Here is a 17,816-nt window from a genome sequence, read left to right as displayed (position 1 = left end):
TGAAAAAAGTTGGATTGCCAAATATGTAATTATCACCCCCACCAAATCATTCTCTGCAGCTATTACCTTTTGTACCACCACCCCTTCCCTTTAGAATGTAAGCTCTACGAGTAGGGCCCTCCTGTACCTTTTGTATTGTACTGTAATTGTGCTGTCCCCCCCCCCCCCCCATACATTGTAAAGTGCTGCGTAAACTGTTGGCGCTATATAAATTGTGAATAATAATTATCATCAGCAGTCCTATTGGGTAGCAGTATGACTTCAAAATGTCAGCTTGGCTTTGCTTTACGTACAAATGACAAAGAATGGAAGGGAGGTAAATCTACCATTACTCTTGTAAAAAGGAAAAAATGTCCTTGTGGCATAGGCTTTCTCTCACTTTCCAGTGACTATCTGCCACCAGGACCTGAGAGGAACGCACCCTAACAAGGCAGGTAGCAATAAAAACCTACAGCACAAACAATTGTTGACCTCTCCAAACTATAAATAGCCTTTGCAGTAAAATACACATGGAAGGGCAACGAACATCACAAACTTTTCCCAACACACTTACAGCTAGCCTGCAAAAAACAAAAGCAAATTGACCCTGTTAATAGTGCACACTAAAAACAGAGTTCCGTTTACACACATTTGCAAATGTATGTGTAAGCTGCAGCGGCCACATCAAGGCTCCTCTGTATACTGCAGTCCTAATTCTGTAGAGTCTCCAAGTTGGAGTACAGATAGATTAAGGACAGCAGGTTTGCCTGGAGGGTGCCCACCCTTCCTTAACCACTTCCCCCGGGTGGATGTCATATGATGTCCTGGACTTTGAGTTAAGATATTTGGATGATGCTTGCATCTACAGGCATCATCCAGATATATTTTTCTTTTTTCTTTTCTTTTTTTTTTTTTCTTTTTTTTTAAGCCGGCGATTCCATGTGTTTTTAAAGCCATCTTAGAGGCTGATTGCAATTACAAGCAGTCCCCCTCGCCGGGTTTACCATAGAGCCGGCCATTGACCAGATGGCTCCCGGCCATCTCTATGACCCTGGGAGGCTGGAAGTGACATCATGACATTACTTCTGGCTCTGGCAGATGTAAACACTGCTAGTTTTAGATTTCAATATTTTATTGAAGATTTACAGAAAACAAAATGGAGCCGATGAAGGACATATAACAGAGTAAGTGAAATGTGTTATACGTTGTGACAGTAGTCATAAAGGTGAATACAACTGATATACCACAGTAACCACCTGGCATAGACTGTAGCATCCGTGCTACACATTGATAATAAAGTTATGTGTATCGTCCAATACCCCCTGACGCCCCATCTGAGATCAAACTGTGTCATGGGGGGAGGACAATATGTCTTGCTCTCATTCTTTCAATAGGAAAAAAACCCTGTAGCACAGAGGTAACGACAAATAATGTAGAAAAGCATAGGATTGAAAAGAGAGGCCAAGTCAGAGCCAAGAAGTCTGACACATCTTTTAATATATAAACCTTGAGTCCCCAGTGGTTACTGAAGGAGGAGAGAGCCAGAGGGTCAGAGAAAACGTGAGGAGCAGACACAAAGGAGAAAAGGTGGAAAGATACCAGGGAGAATAGATAGGAGACCAGGCTGAAAAGAACCATTCTTAGAAAATGATGAGCCGATGGCTCTACAGGAGGAGCGGTATTTTCATATACTTTGCCATTGGTTTCCATGTCGCCTCAAACTTCTTAGAGGAGTTTAAGAGCTTGTTAATGATCTTCTCCTGGGCTGTAAACCAGGAGATTTTCCTCTTAGCTCTAGCGAAGTAAACAAATGGTTGCTTCCATGCGCAACACTGACAGTTTTTTTTGTGCTAGAAAGCCGGATATATATATATATATATATATATATATATATATATATATATATATATATATATATATATATATATATATATATATATATATATATATATATATATATATATATATATATATATATATATATATATATATATATATATAATTTTTCAGCATAGAGGAGAGATGTCCTATTTAAAGGGATACTTACATTCCTTGCAATAGGAATAAAGGTGATCTAAATGTAAAAAATGAAAGTGAAGGTATAAAAATAAAATAAATGCTAAAAAATGTTTTTTCTTAAAGCGCCCCTGTCCCCTCGTGCTCACACGCAGAAGCAATGCATATGTAGGTTGTGCCCGCATATGTAAACAGCGTTCAAACTACACATGTGAGGTATCGCTGCAATCCTTCTCTCAAGAGCAATATTTCTAGTACTAGACCGCCTCTGTTACTCTAAATTGGTAACCTGTGGCTTCTTGGATCACCATTTGGATCACCATCGGGAGGGGGCGGAGAGCCCTGTGCTGCATGAGGGTGCGTCTGGAGATGTCTTAATAGAAAAATAAGCGTGCACCATCAAAGTCATAAAAGGGCTTGCCTCGCATTTTTTACATAATACGGTCCTTGAGGGTGTATTTGTGGAGCTTACAAATTATGTCTCTGGGGTTGTCAACATCTTGAGACGGGGGTCTTGGTGCTCTTTGTGCCCAGTCAATTTCTATGGGAGCAGAACAGGTAGGCCCAGCATATCTCTGAAAATATCCATCAGCGTGGGGATAATGTTTCTAGAAGCTGTGGTCTCTGGCAGACCCCGGATCCTAATATTAACCCTCCTGCTGCGATTTTCAGCATCATCTAGCTGACACAGTAAGGTTTCAATCTGCTAGTCTTACATTTGGCATTTAGATTGCAGCTGTAATAGTGGGGAGGACCTCCTCTAGCTTTTTCTCCAGGGATTCCACCCTGTTGCCCAAGTGTGAGGTATGAGCCTTTAGCTGGGCAATATCCTCAGTAAAAGCCTTCTCCACTCTGAATGTGAAGCATTCTAGGTCCTCTTTAGTGGATAGGGACATAATAGGACACCTGATATCTTCATCCCTGAGGTAGTCTGATACCTCAGAGCAGCCATCCAGGGATGCAGGGGAGATGGGGGGGGGGGGGAGGGCTGAATCACTCACCGACCCTTTGGATGGTACCGGAGAGATCGAGAAAGCGGTCTCCTTCAGCGGCCAAGCCGTGGCCGTGGCTGGCTGAGAGGACTTGGTTGTTTTCTGGGTCCTCCCTGTCGGCGCCATTTTGGAGGCCTTGCGGCCTTGTCCTCGGGTCCCTGGGAAATAGGAATCCAGCTGTCCCTGACGTGTTCTGTCAGTCCTTGCCGGTTGGGAGGACTGCCGTGGTCGTTGGGACATGGGGGGATCCGTTAGATGCAGGTATCCCCCATTTTAGCTATGGTAAATGTGGCAGTGGAACGGAGCTGAGGTGATGGACGTCCTTACTCCTCCATAGCCAGGACACGCCCCTGTAAGAACTTTTAACGTGTTGCCTATAAATATTTTTAAGTACCGTAGTTTGGTGCCATTCCTTGAGTGAGCTCAGTTTTAAAGCATGACATGCTTGATATCTATTTATTCAGTGCAACATCCTCTTTTTTATATTTTACCAAAAAATTGGGTTATGTTGTTTTTTTTGCAAAAAAAAGTATTTGTGTACCGTATATACTCGAGTATAAGCCGAGATTTTCAGCCTCTTTTTTGAGGCTGAAAGTGCCCCCCTCGGCTTATACTCGAGTCATCGCTGTCTGCCTGCTCGATCAGCGTGTCGAGCAGACAGACAGCGGCCATTCTATAATTCAAAAGCCGCGCCTCCGGCTCCGCCTTCGCCTGTGATAGGCGGAACACTGAATTTCCCAGCAGCCTGTGTTCCGCCTATCACGGACATCGTCTCATCCTCGTACTACGGACGAGGATGAGACGATGTCCGTGATAGGCGGAACACAGGCTGCTGGGAAATTGTGTTCCGCCTATCACAGACAGGGAGGCGCGGCATTTGAACAGGGGAATGGGCGCCGACGAAGAGCGGTGATCCTGGGACGGGACCGGACAGAGGCTCGGCTCGGGACGGGACGGGACCGGACGGAGGCTCGGGACGGGACGGGACCGGACGGAGGCTCGGGACGGGACCGGACGGAGGCTCGGGACGGGACGGGACCGGACGGAGGCACAGGTAGGCTGGACACACAAGGACACACACACACACACACACACACACACACACACACACACACACACACACACACACACACACACACACACACACACACACACACACGGATGGACACACACACACACACACAGGGATGGATGGATGGATGGACACACACACACACAGGGATGGATGGATGGATGGACACACACACAGGGATGGATGGATGGATGGACACACACACACACAGGGATGGATGGACACACACACACACAGGGATGGATGGATGGATGGACACACACACAGGGATGGACAGGCATATCTCACCCTCGGCTTATACACGAGTCAATAGGTTTCCCAGTTTTTTGGGGGTAAATTGGGGGCCTCGGCTTATACTCGGGTCGGCCTATACTCGAGTATATACGGTATTTTCAAAAAAAAATTTTTTGAAAAATTGCTGTGAAAATACAGTGTGACATAAAACAATGGCAGGCTGCCATTTTGTTCTCTAGGGTCTCTGCTAAAAATATATAATGTTTGGGGGTTCTGAATAATTTTCTAGCAAAAAATGTGGATTTATATATAGGAGAGAAATCTGGCAAGTCCATTTTTTATTTTTTTTGCCGTCTGTGGGAACACAACAGGAAGTGAGACACAACAGGAAGTGACAGAAGGTATCTCTGCTGCACTGCGGTGCATAGTAATGAATGAAATACCACTTTGGATTAACAGCACCTTACGTTGTAGAAAAACAGCGCACCGCGCCCCTGCTGACTAGACCTGACATCAGCCTGGACAGGAAAACGGCAATGGCAGCCCTCCTCCTTCCTTCCTTCCTTCCTTTTTTTTTTTCTTCTCTCTCCTTACTGAAAATATATTTATTTGACAAATTTATATCACAAATATTTTTTTTTCTAAAATTTTTTTTTATATTTTATATGAGTGTAATTATTAAATATATGGATGTGTGCTCTGTGGATTCACCTTCACCACATACCCTGTGTTCATAGTGATCCAGTACAGCCAAAAGGGGACACCCCCTAGTCAAAAACATAGAAGAACAAGGTGAATTAAAAGTGATACTAAACACACACTATTTAATTTACATTGTCCCCTTTATTTCTGTATATGGATGATGGCACTGTAATTATTTTAATTAAAAAAAAAATCAAAGTACCTTTTTCCTAATCTATATACAGCCGTCACATGACCAAGATCTTCCCAGCCTGTCTGCAGGGACACTTAAGCGGGAGGAGCTTCTAGTCCTCTGCTGCTGGTCACATGTTCAAAATAAAAAAACAGCCTTTAAAATACAGTAAAAATAATTAATATCTATAAACTGTTGTCATACAAATAAAAGTTGTCATACAAATATATATTTGAAATCAAATAATTTTTTGGCAATAACATGATGTGGGTGGATTTCTGCCACTCACAGGCTGTGCCACACCCCTTCGGCCGGTGTCTTAGAATAAGAGCGAGGCAAAGCCTCCAACAATCTACATACAATATCATCCCCCCCCCCCCCACATTGTGTTTAACTGGTTAGTGGGCATTGAGGAGGAGAGGAGGGAGTGGCTGTCAATTACCACTTTGTATACACCCTCATGTGTGACTCTCTATAGTCGCATGGACTGCTCAGATGTGCTGGGGAAGAAATGCTCAGTATAGATAGAAAGTCACTGAAAACTGAGCAGGTGCAGAGCTGCCAACACTGCTCTGGAAAATCCCTAGCTGAATTGGGGACTTGGACAGAGGGGGGAGATAGAGAGCAACAGGATCAACCAGGTTTTTTGCAGAATACAGAAAATGAATCTCATAGTGACTGAGTATGAGCAATATGTAATACGGTATTTATTGATAGTGTTTTTTATGATGTGGGTTTAGAGACACTTTAAAAGGTAAGTATACCAAGGTTTATTAGCTGTACTGGAAACTTTTTGGATTGTTAGCAATACACCCATAATACCACTTAAACTATTTCTACATTACATGTGTTCATAGTGATGTTTTTTTTTTTTTTTTTCATTGGCTCATAGATTACATAGAACACCAAAGTCTTAGAAAAGTGAAATTATACATATAATTTTTTTCTTCTTACGAGAATTAATTTGTTATATCTTCTGTTTGCTGTAAATATGTTTTCATTTTTTTCTGCCTTCCTGTAGAAACACAGAGTGACTTCTACCCTGTACCACCTCCTTACAGCGTAGCCACTACTCTTCCAACTTATGATGAGGCTGAGAAGGCCAAAGCCGCAGCAATGGCGGCAGCAGCTGCCGAAGCAGCACAGAGGGTAAGTTGTGTTTTATAGAATGTGGCTTCCTAAATGTGAAGTTCTTAATGTTTTAAGTTTTTCAATTTTTCTTATAATGATTGATGCTAAAGTGTTTTCAAACATGCTAAACATGCCGTATGTCAAAAAGCTTTACTGGTGTCATAATATTGTACTGTCATTCAGATTACAAGGAGAACATCAGAATTAATGAATCTGAAGTGCACATTTGCTTTTACCATACAGAGCACAGGTACAATTTTAAAGGAGAGCTGAACATGCTAAAAAAAAATAAAAAAAAAATGCTAGTATGGGCAGCTTTGTAAGAGAAGAGACTTTGTATGTCTTCTTCTAAAAACTCTCTTCACATTCATTAGAAGGTTTACTAACCCGATCTGCCACACACGTGTAGGGCATTGTACACACTTTTCTGTTAGCTAAGTTCTATGGAGGTGCAACGCTATGACACATGTGAGTTGCATCATCAGTGGCCACCCTATGGATGATGACAAAATAAGCCACAACAAGATGAGCTTCCATTAAGATGGCGTTGTTGACTGGCAAGGTAGATTACAGAGCTGTCACAGGTGGAGCAGGGCAAACGCAAAGGTAAGTTCTGTATAATGTGAATGTATGTTGTTCATACATGCACAATATTACAAGTGCAAACCCCCTACCCACCACAGCCCTTCTTTCAGTTCTGCTTTAAAGACCAAGTCAAATTTCATTTTCTAGAATAGTGCTCTGTGCCCAGGGGCGGACTGACAACTCATGGGGCCCTTGGGCAATAGTAGAAGATTATGGCCCCCCGGGCAATAGGAGATTATAGGACCACACAGTATACACACACATACAGTATACAGACACACAATATACACACACAGTATACACACTGAATACACATACACACACTGAAAAGGTACTGGAGAGGCGGGCAGCTATAATCTTTGGATTTTTAAAAAACACTGATTTTTACCTACTGTCCCTGGTTTTATTGAGGCTGGCAACCCTGATGGGGCCCCTTAGTGGCATGGGGCCCTTGAGCAGTGCCCGAGTGCCCAAATGTTCAGTCCGCCCCTGTCTGCGCCCCCCCCCCCCCCCCCCCCCCCGGGACAAAGTACCTGTAGTCATTTGTCATGTCTTCCTACGTGCTGCGAATTCCATACTTTTCTTTTTGAAGTGCATGCAAACGTAAAAACACAATTTTAATATATAGTTTACCAGTTCTTAAATGTAGTGGCTGCATTATTTTATTTATTTATTTTTTGTCTTTTTCCCCCATTTTAATGTTTACCTGGTAATCCTGCAAAAAAACACTTCCCCTGGTTAGCTATGCTCACTCACTGCACTGTATCTATGGAGTGAGCCATAGTTGGACTTTAATCATATCTGCCTTTGCTTATCCCGATTGCATGGAAAGATGGGGAGATTAGTAGTTTATACAAAAAAGATAATATTGTTTATGCTTCCAGTTCAACTTACAGGTAGTGACAAGAAAAATGTATTTATGGCAAAATCAAAAGATCTTGATTTGCTAAAAATGTTCCTAGCCTGAAAAATTAAAAGCATTGCTGAAAAATATTAGCCCTCCTGCACACCGGACATTTTTTTCCTCGCCTGGGCACCTTTGCTGCAAGGGGAGGAAAATGTAGCTGAAAAAAATGGGCCTAAAGCCTTTTTTTAATGCGTGTTCACACGCTTGGCATTGATGCATTCTATTGGCTAGACTATTTGTTTATTCTGGCCATTAGAATGCACTAACACAAACATGCCTAAACGCTCTAGCAGTAACACTCTGGTGGTATGTTTCTTTTTCTGCCTCTAAATGTCTGTAAATGCCTATGTGTGCATGGACACATACAGTGCCTTGAAAAAGTATTCATACCCCTTGACATTTTCCACATTTTGTCACGTTGCAACCAAAAACGTAAATGTATTTTATTGGGATTGTATGTGATAGACCAACACAAAGTGGCACATAATTGTGAAGTGGAAGGAAAATGATAAATGGTTTTCAATTTTTTTTTTTTTAAATATGTGAAAAATGTGGTGTGCATTTGTATTCAACCCCCTTTATTTACTCTGATGCCCTAGTGGAACCAATTGCCTTAAGAAATTGGTAAATAAAGGTTTGCAGTTGTGTCATACTCCTTTTTTTTTTTTTTCATTTTTGGATGATGGATTGAACAGTGCTCCGTGAGACGTTCAAAGCTTGGAATATTTTATTTATAACCTAACCCTGCTTTAAACTTCTCCACAACTTTATCCCTGACCTGTCTGTTGTGTTCCGTGGCCTTCGTGATGCGGTTTGTTCACTAAGGTTCGCTAACAAACCTCTGAGGGCTTCACAGAAAAGCTGTATTTATACTGAGAATAAATTTATGCCGCGTACACACGGTCAAACTGTTTGACGTACTTAGTCCGTTGAAACACATTTCAGTGGACAATCCGCTCGTGTGTGGGCTTCAGCGGACTTTTTCAGCGTGCAGTCCGGAGTGCTAAGAATTTCGGTTTTTCCAAAAATCTGTCCGTCGTACTTTGGTTTCAGCGGACAATACGGTCGTCAGTATGCTAGTTCGACGGACTAAGAATGGCGCATGCCCAGAAAGGATTTACACGGCGGAAGGGTGCTTTGCTGTGTCTTGGACTTCCTATTTCTAGTCCCGTCGTACGTGCTGTACACGTCATCGCGCAAGCTTTCGACGGACTGTTTGTGTATCCGTGTGTGGTCAAGTCCGTTCAGTGGAAAATACGACGGATTGTCCGTCGGATTGTATGACGGACTAAGTACGCCATACAATCCGCTCATGTGTACGCGGCATAACACACAGGTGGACTTTTCACATATTTATAAAAAACAATTGAAAACCATTTATCATTTTCCTTCCACGTCACAATTATGTGCCACTTTGTGTTGGTCTATCGCATACAATCCGAATAAAATACATTTACGTTTTTGGTTGTAACATGACAAAATGTGGAAAATGTCAAGGGGTGTGTATACTTTTTTCAAGGCACTCTAGGCTACCATAGAAGCAGCATTTTTGATGTCCTGTGTGCAAGAGGCCTTACATTTATATTGTATTTAGATATCTTTTATTAACAGAACTGCAGCGTTGGGAATAGAGAGCGACGCACAAGTATCCCTGCCTTCTGTCACTTGCAGTATTATCAGATCAGTTACTTCCCATAGCCAGACCCCTGGCACTGACCATATCTCAGGGAGACAATAAGATTGGAAATCCATTATGCGCTATTAATTCCGCGCCTTCTTCCTGAAATTGTTGGTCAAATGTTTGTCAAGGATACACCGCCTCCTAACATACAATCATAATGCAGTCTGATAATTATCACTCAGTTTGAAAACAAAGACGTTTATTTACTAAAGGCAAAGTCACTTTGCACTACAAGTGCACTTGCTGTAGATCTGAGGGGGACATGCAAGGAAAATAAAAAACAGCATTTTTGCTTGTACATGATTGGATGATAAAATCAGCAGAGCTTCCCCTCATTTCAGATCTTCCCCTCAGATCTACAGCGACTGCACTTCCAAGTGCACTTGTAGTACAAAATGGATTTGCCTTTAGTAAATCCACCCCAATGTCTCATGTCCATGGGTAATTTATGTATCTAATGAACAACTGTGCAGAATAATCAATCACTATTTTATACAACCCAAAGCCGGCCATACATGGATCGAAATTTGTCCGGTTCAACAGGGACCCACAGAATTTTGATCCATATATGGGCAGGCTGATTGTACCCAAGTTGGTCAGATTTTTCTACATGGGATTACTGCCAGCGGCTATAGCCACTAGCAGTAACCATTGTATTGTGCCAGCCGGGAATGCTTCCCACACTCTCCGCTGGTAGAATACAATAGCGTAATGGGGGAATCGATCGAGTCTTCTTTCCTTCCACCCGAAATATACATTTTGGTTCCAAAACCAAAAATTCAGGATACGTTTTGGCCCGAAACAGAAAATGACAGTTTTAAAAAATAAAATATTTTTTATATACTTTTCTTATATTTGACCTTTTTTATTAATATCATGAATTTAAATGAATATGAATTTGGCAGTCATTATTGGCACCTTTAGCGCAAGAAAAGCTCAAGAAAAATGCATCCCATTAAATTATATGTATGTTTGTATGTCTTCACACTGTTCCCTTGCGCTTCCCGTGTGGTGTTAAAAATGCCGCTTGCTGTATTTTTGGTCAGTTAAAAAAAAAAAACGCATTTCCCCATTGAAATGCATTGAAAATGCAGCAAAAAGGCATCAATAAAGCACCTGTGTACGTTTTTTTTTAATGATGTTTTTCAGTCACATGACCATATAAAAAACATACTATAAGCACAGTAAAATCGTGGCAAAATCACACACATTATTGGCTCCTTTTTCTTTATCGGCAAATGGTGAAAACACAGTTTTCGCCTGAAATTTTGGTGCATCTCTAGTTCAGATATTAGCTGGCATAATATCTGCATGGAGTGTGCATGCCCTCTCTTCATTTGTGAGGTTTTTCTGTGGGTTCTTTGGTTTTCTTCAGTTTTGGAAGTATGGTCTTATATCAGATGGCTGTATAGAGGCATGTTTCACCAGATCTGTGCCCATCTGCAGCCTCAATGCCGCCTGATCTGTGCCCATCTGCAGCCTCAATGCCGCTTGATCTGTGCCCATCTGCAGCCTCAATGCCGCCTGATCTGTGCCCATCTGCAGCATCAATGCAGCCTGATCTGTGCCCATCTGCAGCCTCAATGCAGCCTGATCTGTGCCCATCTGCAGCCTCACCATCTCTCATGCAGTAAAATCATGCAGGAAATCACTGAGCCGTCATCTCTTGTTTACTCGGCTCTGTCTGCAGTCACATATACAGTCCCGCCTCTGCCATCGGCATTGGGCCAGCTCCTGTGATTGACAGAACACTGGTCCAATACCAGTGGTGGAGGCAGGACTGTGTGTGTGACATCAGAGCCGTGTAAACAGGACATGACTGGCTCGGTGAATTCCAGCGGCACTCGTTCACTTCCGAGGTACACTATTGGCGTATAACACGCTCTAGTGATTTGCCCCCTATTTTCAGGGGGAAAAGTGCGTGTTATATGCCGATAAATACGGGTAATTGCATTTTAGACATTTTTTTTCAGTGACTACCCACATATGGGTAAAAGGGACTTCTGCTTCTAGTCAATGTCAGATTGTTAAACTCTTATCTTTTAGCCTTGGGTTGAGCAGGTATTGGTTACAACCATATCCGTTTTTGTCTGTGTCACATAAGAGGGGACATCCCTTGACTTCCCACCCCAGAGACCCAACAAAGTGAAATTTAGGCTACAATGGCATGGATGACAAAGTGCGTCCAGCAGCAATCACCACAGGTAATCACTGGCTCGGTGGACAGCCATGTATATCTGCAGCTATCCACTTATGGAAGACAGAAATAGCTTCAGGTATCTGCAGATTCCTTGTGATGTCATTCCCAGTGGCACTAGTGACTCGGGTGGTTGTAGCTTTAGTCTATCAAAAGTAGGGCAGATCCAGATTTGGACTTGTTTTCATCAACTTGTTTTTTATTTTTCCAGAAAAGGAAAAAAAAAAAAAATGTTTAGCTAGAAATAAATTTTAACTGTCTAACTCTTGAGAAAGTACATGTGGCTCGGTGTGCTAATGTGGTTTTCATGTCATCCTTCCTCTTTTGTTTCTTGAACGTATTCCCACGTAATGCTGAGTTTCTATATTCTTCTTTGTTTCTCTGTAGCTGTTTTGTATACATCTGCTGGTGATCTGTCTAGAAATGAGTACATATAAATAGATTTTGTTTCAAGAGGAGGTCTGCCCGCCCCTTTAAAAATGAAGTCAGCAGCTACACATACTGTAGCTGGTGACTTTTAACATTAGGACACTTACGTGTCCTGGAGTCCTGCGATGCGATGAGGTCACCGCAAGCGATCTTCTGATTGGCTGGTCGGGTGCTGCCGCGGCCGTTGCACAGTTGATTGTGAATTCTGTTAATCCAACAGACTATCTTTTACTTCAGCTCTTACATCTGTACCACCCCTTGTGAACCAGCGCAGTCTTTACGTTTCAGCTATAGACACGTTGATTCAGTTATATGTTTGTCATTACTTAAAGCGGATTAGCACCCTTAAGTGGAACTTCCGCTCATCGGAGGTGGCACTCCTCTTTAAGTGTTATTAAACCCACAACAGTAAAATCAGTCTATGCAGTAAAGCATGCTCGTTATACTCTCTGTGGAACTTAAAGGGTTAATCCTCTGCATTGAGTTAAAAGGCTGTTTGATCCTGTATTTTCTGATCCTCTCCTTTCATGGTCCCCCGTCTATCTGCTGATAGAAAAGAGTCTTGAGGGCAAGCTGCTCAGTTTTGTCCTGTGCTGATCACATGCAAAAAAACTCTAGCAATACACACCAATCAGCATTGTCCAGACAGAAGGTCAGGGGTCCTGCAGCCTCATAGGACAATCAGGGGAGAATGAAAACTCCTCCTACAAGCTTTAACCAGACACTTATAGAAGTCACAAGACTACGCCAACTGCTGATGAGAAAAAATATTGCAGTCTATGTTTACTAAAAGAATTGCTTTTCCATGTTTGGTGTACTGTGGGAGACCAGATATAGTGAATGCAGAGTTCTGGGCTCAGTAACACTTTAAAATAACAAATATTATTTTCATGCAAAGTTTCCTCTGCAATATTGTTTTGCAAAAATCATCATAAGGGCAATCTATAGACAAAAACTGTAATGAGTGTTAGTTGGCATCCAGCAAGTGTTTGATCCTGGCCATGCCTGCACAGTAGAGCCTCATAAGAGTCTATGGGGCCATTTTCCTGCTTAGGACACAAAGAACTGCTATGGGGCTCCACTGTGAAATTGTGGCTAGGTAGACAGAACTTGCAGCACTGGATATCAACAAACACAGGAGTTTGCAGGCATCAGAGCTCTGTAAGTGTGCAGAGTCAGCAGAGGGGGGCAAAAAAGAATAAGGGGTGGTTCACACACCACATGCAGTACAGTGTGTTTTGTTTTTTATGCATCAGAAACTTATGGATAGTAGGTTATATGGTTTCCATTGGCATAGCTCAGACCAGTGCGGTCAGTTCCAGAAAAAACACTGAACTGTAATGGAAATGCAGTAAAATGCATAAAAAATGCACTGAAACACATCTAAATGTACTGGAACAAACGCATGTACGTCCCCAATTAAGGTGAAGAGAAAATAGGAAAAATGCACTTGGAAACGCAGAAAAATCCTGTATGCAGAAATGCATCCGGAACGCATCTGGACTTAATTTTTATGGTGTGCACTGGTCCTAATTGCTCTTTGTGTGAAAGTGCACTTATTCTGTAACTGACATAATTTTCAGGTCAAATGTCACCCATATGAATGAACCAGAGTAATTACAATGTAGCAAAATAACAGTTGCTACAATGTAATTTTTTTTGTGTGGACAATACAGACACTGTCCTGCTAGTGTCAATTTATGCAGGAGCAGCTGCTTCTATGAAAGTCTTCACCATCATTTCACATTAAGGCTACTTTCGCACCAAAAGCGTTTTTCACATGTTTTAGCGCTAAAAATATCGCCTGAAAACTGCCTCCCATGCCACCCCAGTGTGAAAGCCCGAGCACTTTCACACTGGTGCAGTGCGCTTGCGGGACATTACAAAAAGTCCTGCTAGCAGTATCGTTGGGGCGGTTTGGGAGTGGCGTATACATCGCTCCTAAATCGCCCAGCCCATTGGAATGCATGGGCAGCGCTTCCGAAGCGCAGGACACGGGTGGTTTTAACCCTTTCCTCAGCCGCTAGTGGGGGCTAAAAGCTCCCTGCTATCAGCCACAAAGCGCCACTAAAACGACTGTAAAGTGCCGCTAAAACGAGCAGAGCTTTACCACTAACGTGATGCGGCCCCAGTGTGAAAGTTGCCTAAACGCCACCTGGGGGCGCAGGGGAGGAGGAGAAGCTGGACTACACAGGCCTTTAGTATTTAGAAGGGGATTTTAGAGCGTGTTGTAGGCCCAAGGTCTGCAATTGGTTTAAATGAAGTCTGATTGTGTGTGTGGTCAGCAATAGACCAGAGTGAGACAGAAATGTGAGGATTAGTTTATGGGCATAGAAAGGTGAAAAAAAACATTGAAGCCCATCTTTAGGAATATAATGCATGGCATGCATTTCAAAACCTAGTGGGGGTGGGTCCCTGGGTAGAGCACAACTTTTCTAAACCCAACTGCATCCGAGAGAATGTAGTGGAAGGCCCATATTAAAGCCTCAGTTTAGTGGGTTTTCTTTGTTTTGTTTTTTAAATCAACACGTGACAGTGACAGTACTTGCATTCAATGCAAAGTGTCCTTTTTTTTTTTTTTTTGCCGGCCTCTTGAGTTTCAGTTGAAATCTGAAGTCCTATGCCAAGTCCCCCCACCAAAACCTAAATCTTCTAGTGCTGTGGGGGTAAAACAAGTTCTGGACCTAATACAGGCACTTGACAAGAGTTCTGACTATGCCAGTTCTTTCCACTCCCCCCCCCCCCCCCCCCCCCCATTCATAAAAGTTGTACTATAGCTTCCATCAATGAACAGCGCCCTATGAATGAGGGAGATCAGAGGTTTCAGTCATCTCCATTTTATAGAGCGCTTTTTATTTTACCTAAACTTAGCCTTTGAAGCATAACTAAAATGAGAGAATAAATTCACCTTTTGCAAAATATTTTTTATAAATTCACCCCTTTTTTTTTGCAGCTAAAAAAATGTGCTATTATTATTATATATATATATATATATATATATATAATATATATATATATTTTTTTATATTATTGCACCTACGATCAGCAGATCAAGGGTGTAATGCCAGTCTCCTGCAGGCTGTCAGTGTAGCGGTCTGCCCATACCTCCAATACAGGCAGGCAGTTACTAAATGACAAGAAGCTCAATGAACTACCTAGAGCGCTCCTCGGTGCCCTGGCAGTTCATTGAGGACTACAAGCCATCAGCCACAAAGGCTGGCGCTAGTTGTACAACATTGATTCACAAGGATTTGACATGGCCATGTGGATTGGGCCCGACACAGCCACGCTCTTTTTGAATTGTGACAGGAGGGGAAGGGGGGGGGGAGCAGGCAGATGCTGAACATGTTACACCCTAAATATGGGTGTAACATGATCAGAAAGGTGACCTTTGCTAAAAAATAAAAATAAAAAAAAATGCCAATGGGTGAGCTTTTTTGGAAGAGCAAACTGTGTGTCTCTTTCTTTGCTTGCTATCAAGGTTTTCCTAATTGTACACTATGCCATGCATGCACAGCTTCCACATACCATCTGTAGGAGCCACGTGCTGGAACAAAGTAATTGGTAGCTGGCCAAAGATTGAACTCCGGACCAGACCAGCAGGAGATAGTGGCAGTAAGAGAGTACAGAGGGGGAGATATTGTGCCGTGATGTGTGAATAAGCTGTGCAAACTTGCAAGCCCTCGGGACTAGGGATGCACCGATACCATTTTTTTTTTTTACAATGAGTACAAGTACTGATACTTATTTTTTATTTATTTTTTAGTACTCTGCAATACCAATTACCGATACCTACCGCAACAGTTTATTTTTTTATTTTATTTTTTATTTTATTTTTTTTTTAACTTCAGCTGTTAGCAATGGTACAAAGCATTGAAAAGTTATTTACAAATAAAATAAAAAGATTTTTTTTTTAATTTAGCGCTTTTTCAATGTGAAATGTGTACATATATGTTAATATATATGTGTAAAAATTATTCACTAACAAAGCAAAAAAAAGAATAAAAAATTATCGTTTATAAAATAGACGTGAACAGAAGAAAAAAGAAAAATAATAATAATTAAATGGAGGAGAATAGGGAGTCAATTAAGGCTGATTAGAGTAAATTAAGGGTTATTAAGGGGTTAAACAGAGGAACATTTGTTTATCCCTTTGATCTGCAGCTGAAGAAACAGAAATATACAAAAAGAAACAATGTTTTTTATTTTAGTGTTTCAGGGCTGAGCAATGTTGGAAATAAACATGGCAATGAACATTGCCAGTTGCTTTTTTTTTATTTTTATTTTTGACAGCTCCAATTACCAGACTTCTTTAGCACGGGGAGGCCCACTGACAGCTCAAAGAGCCGAGCCTGAAAGTATTGGTTTCAGGTATCGTGCATTTGCACACATATCGGTACTTGTGAAAATACACTGTATAGGTACTGATACTAGTATCGGTGCAACCCCACTGGGGACCTTAGTTACGTTTTAGTTTGATAACATCCTGTGTTTCAGGGTGTGAGAGGGTATAACTGGTACATAGGGATGAGCCCCGGCGTGTTCGCACAGCCCAGATGCAGAGCCCGCCAGGAAGTCGGCACTGTGCTAATCACAGGCAGTGAGACATTTCAAGATCTTTGCAGCCGCACACTGGGACACCATGTCTCACTGCCTGTGATTAGCGCAGTGCAGGCTTCCTGGCGGGCTCTGCATGTGGGCTGTGCGAACACGCTAGGGCTCATCCCTACTGGTACAGAAATGAAGAAAAAATACCCTTGATGGGGACACCGACTTGTTAAAACCATCATGTCATACTGGTGTTTCCTGGGCCTCTGGTCAGCTGCTGCTGCACTTAGTAAAACGTTTACCCCATTATAAAAGCCTTTTCTTTTAGCCCTTCCAGCACAGAATGTTACATTCCAAGCTCTTCTCCATTGATCTTGCTGGGTTGCTCACCATACACGTCCATTCACCAAATATCTTGCATTCTTTTCACAAAGTGCAAGACTTTCTGTGACTGGAGGAGGGGACATTGTAACATGCATTCCCCCACCTCTTTGATTTCCATACTGTGAAAAGAATGCAAGCTGTTTTGTGAAGGAAGGAGTTGTACAGCGAGTGACTCTCTATGATGACTATAGTAGAGCCTGTGTGTCAGCGGTTACAGTGATGTCTGGTGCTGAATGAAAGTGGGAAAGTACGTTTTCCCACCCATCATCATTACAGGTCTTTTTTAAAAAAAAATACTTTTTTTACCCAGAGTTTATTGTTGAACAGAATTTTGAGTTGTTATCCTACGTTTATCTTTTTTTTTTTTTTTTTTTTTTTTTTATAGTGTTGTTCCGCTGCATCCTTCCAGATGGCTGCCTAGCACATTCTTAATTTGCTATGAAGTTCTGATAGTGCTGAGCATGTCATCCTTTGCTTTATTCTGTTCCCCTTCTTTTTTGTTTTCTTTGCAGCAGCTCCGGACTCGATTGGAATTGTACAGCACGTTGTTGAGTTTGTTATCTAGTAATGTTTTATGTCATGTGAGAGAATAGTACTTAGAGCTATCTTGTTCTATGAGCCCATTTCAGCACGCAGGGAGTTGTTTTAAACACTTCCAGTCTGTCGGCCCAGCTCAATTACACAGTATGAAATAGCTTTCTCTTGTGTGAGATAAAGAGAACAGCATTTGATGAGTTGCTGCACTTTAGCAGCTTTTTTTTTTTTGCATTGTAAAAGCTCTTAAGCA

The 17,816-nt window shown here is 42.0% G+C and overlaps 1 protein-coding gene across 2 annotated transcripts in view; it reads left to right on the top strand.

Moving 5' to 3' along the window:
* Positions 1–17,816, top strand: part of NDFIP2 (Nedd4 family interacting protein 2) — a 181,301-nt gene that overhangs the window by 42,280 nt on the left and 121,205 nt on the right. For both annotated transcript variants that reach the window (XM_077483057.1, XM_077483058.1), the window contains exon 3: positions 6,189–6,316. In XM_077483057.1, the coding sequence (XP_077339183.1) occupies positions 6,189–6,316 (128 nt within the window). The remainder of the gene's footprint in view (positions 1–6,188; positions 6,317–17,816) is intronic.

This window comes from Lithobates pipiens, unplaced genomic scaffold (genome assembly GCF_037356315.1).
Source record: "Lithobates pipiens isolate NorthernLeopardFrog02 unplaced genomic scaffold, aLitPip1_a1.2 Scaffold_16, whole genome shotgun sequence".
Taxonomy (NCBI): Eukaryota; Metazoa; Chordata; class Amphibia; order Anura; family Ranidae; genus Lithobates; species Lithobates pipiens.
The sequence above is the reverse complement of the archived record's forward strand: the minus strand, read 5'-3'. Positions and strand labels throughout refer to the sequence as shown.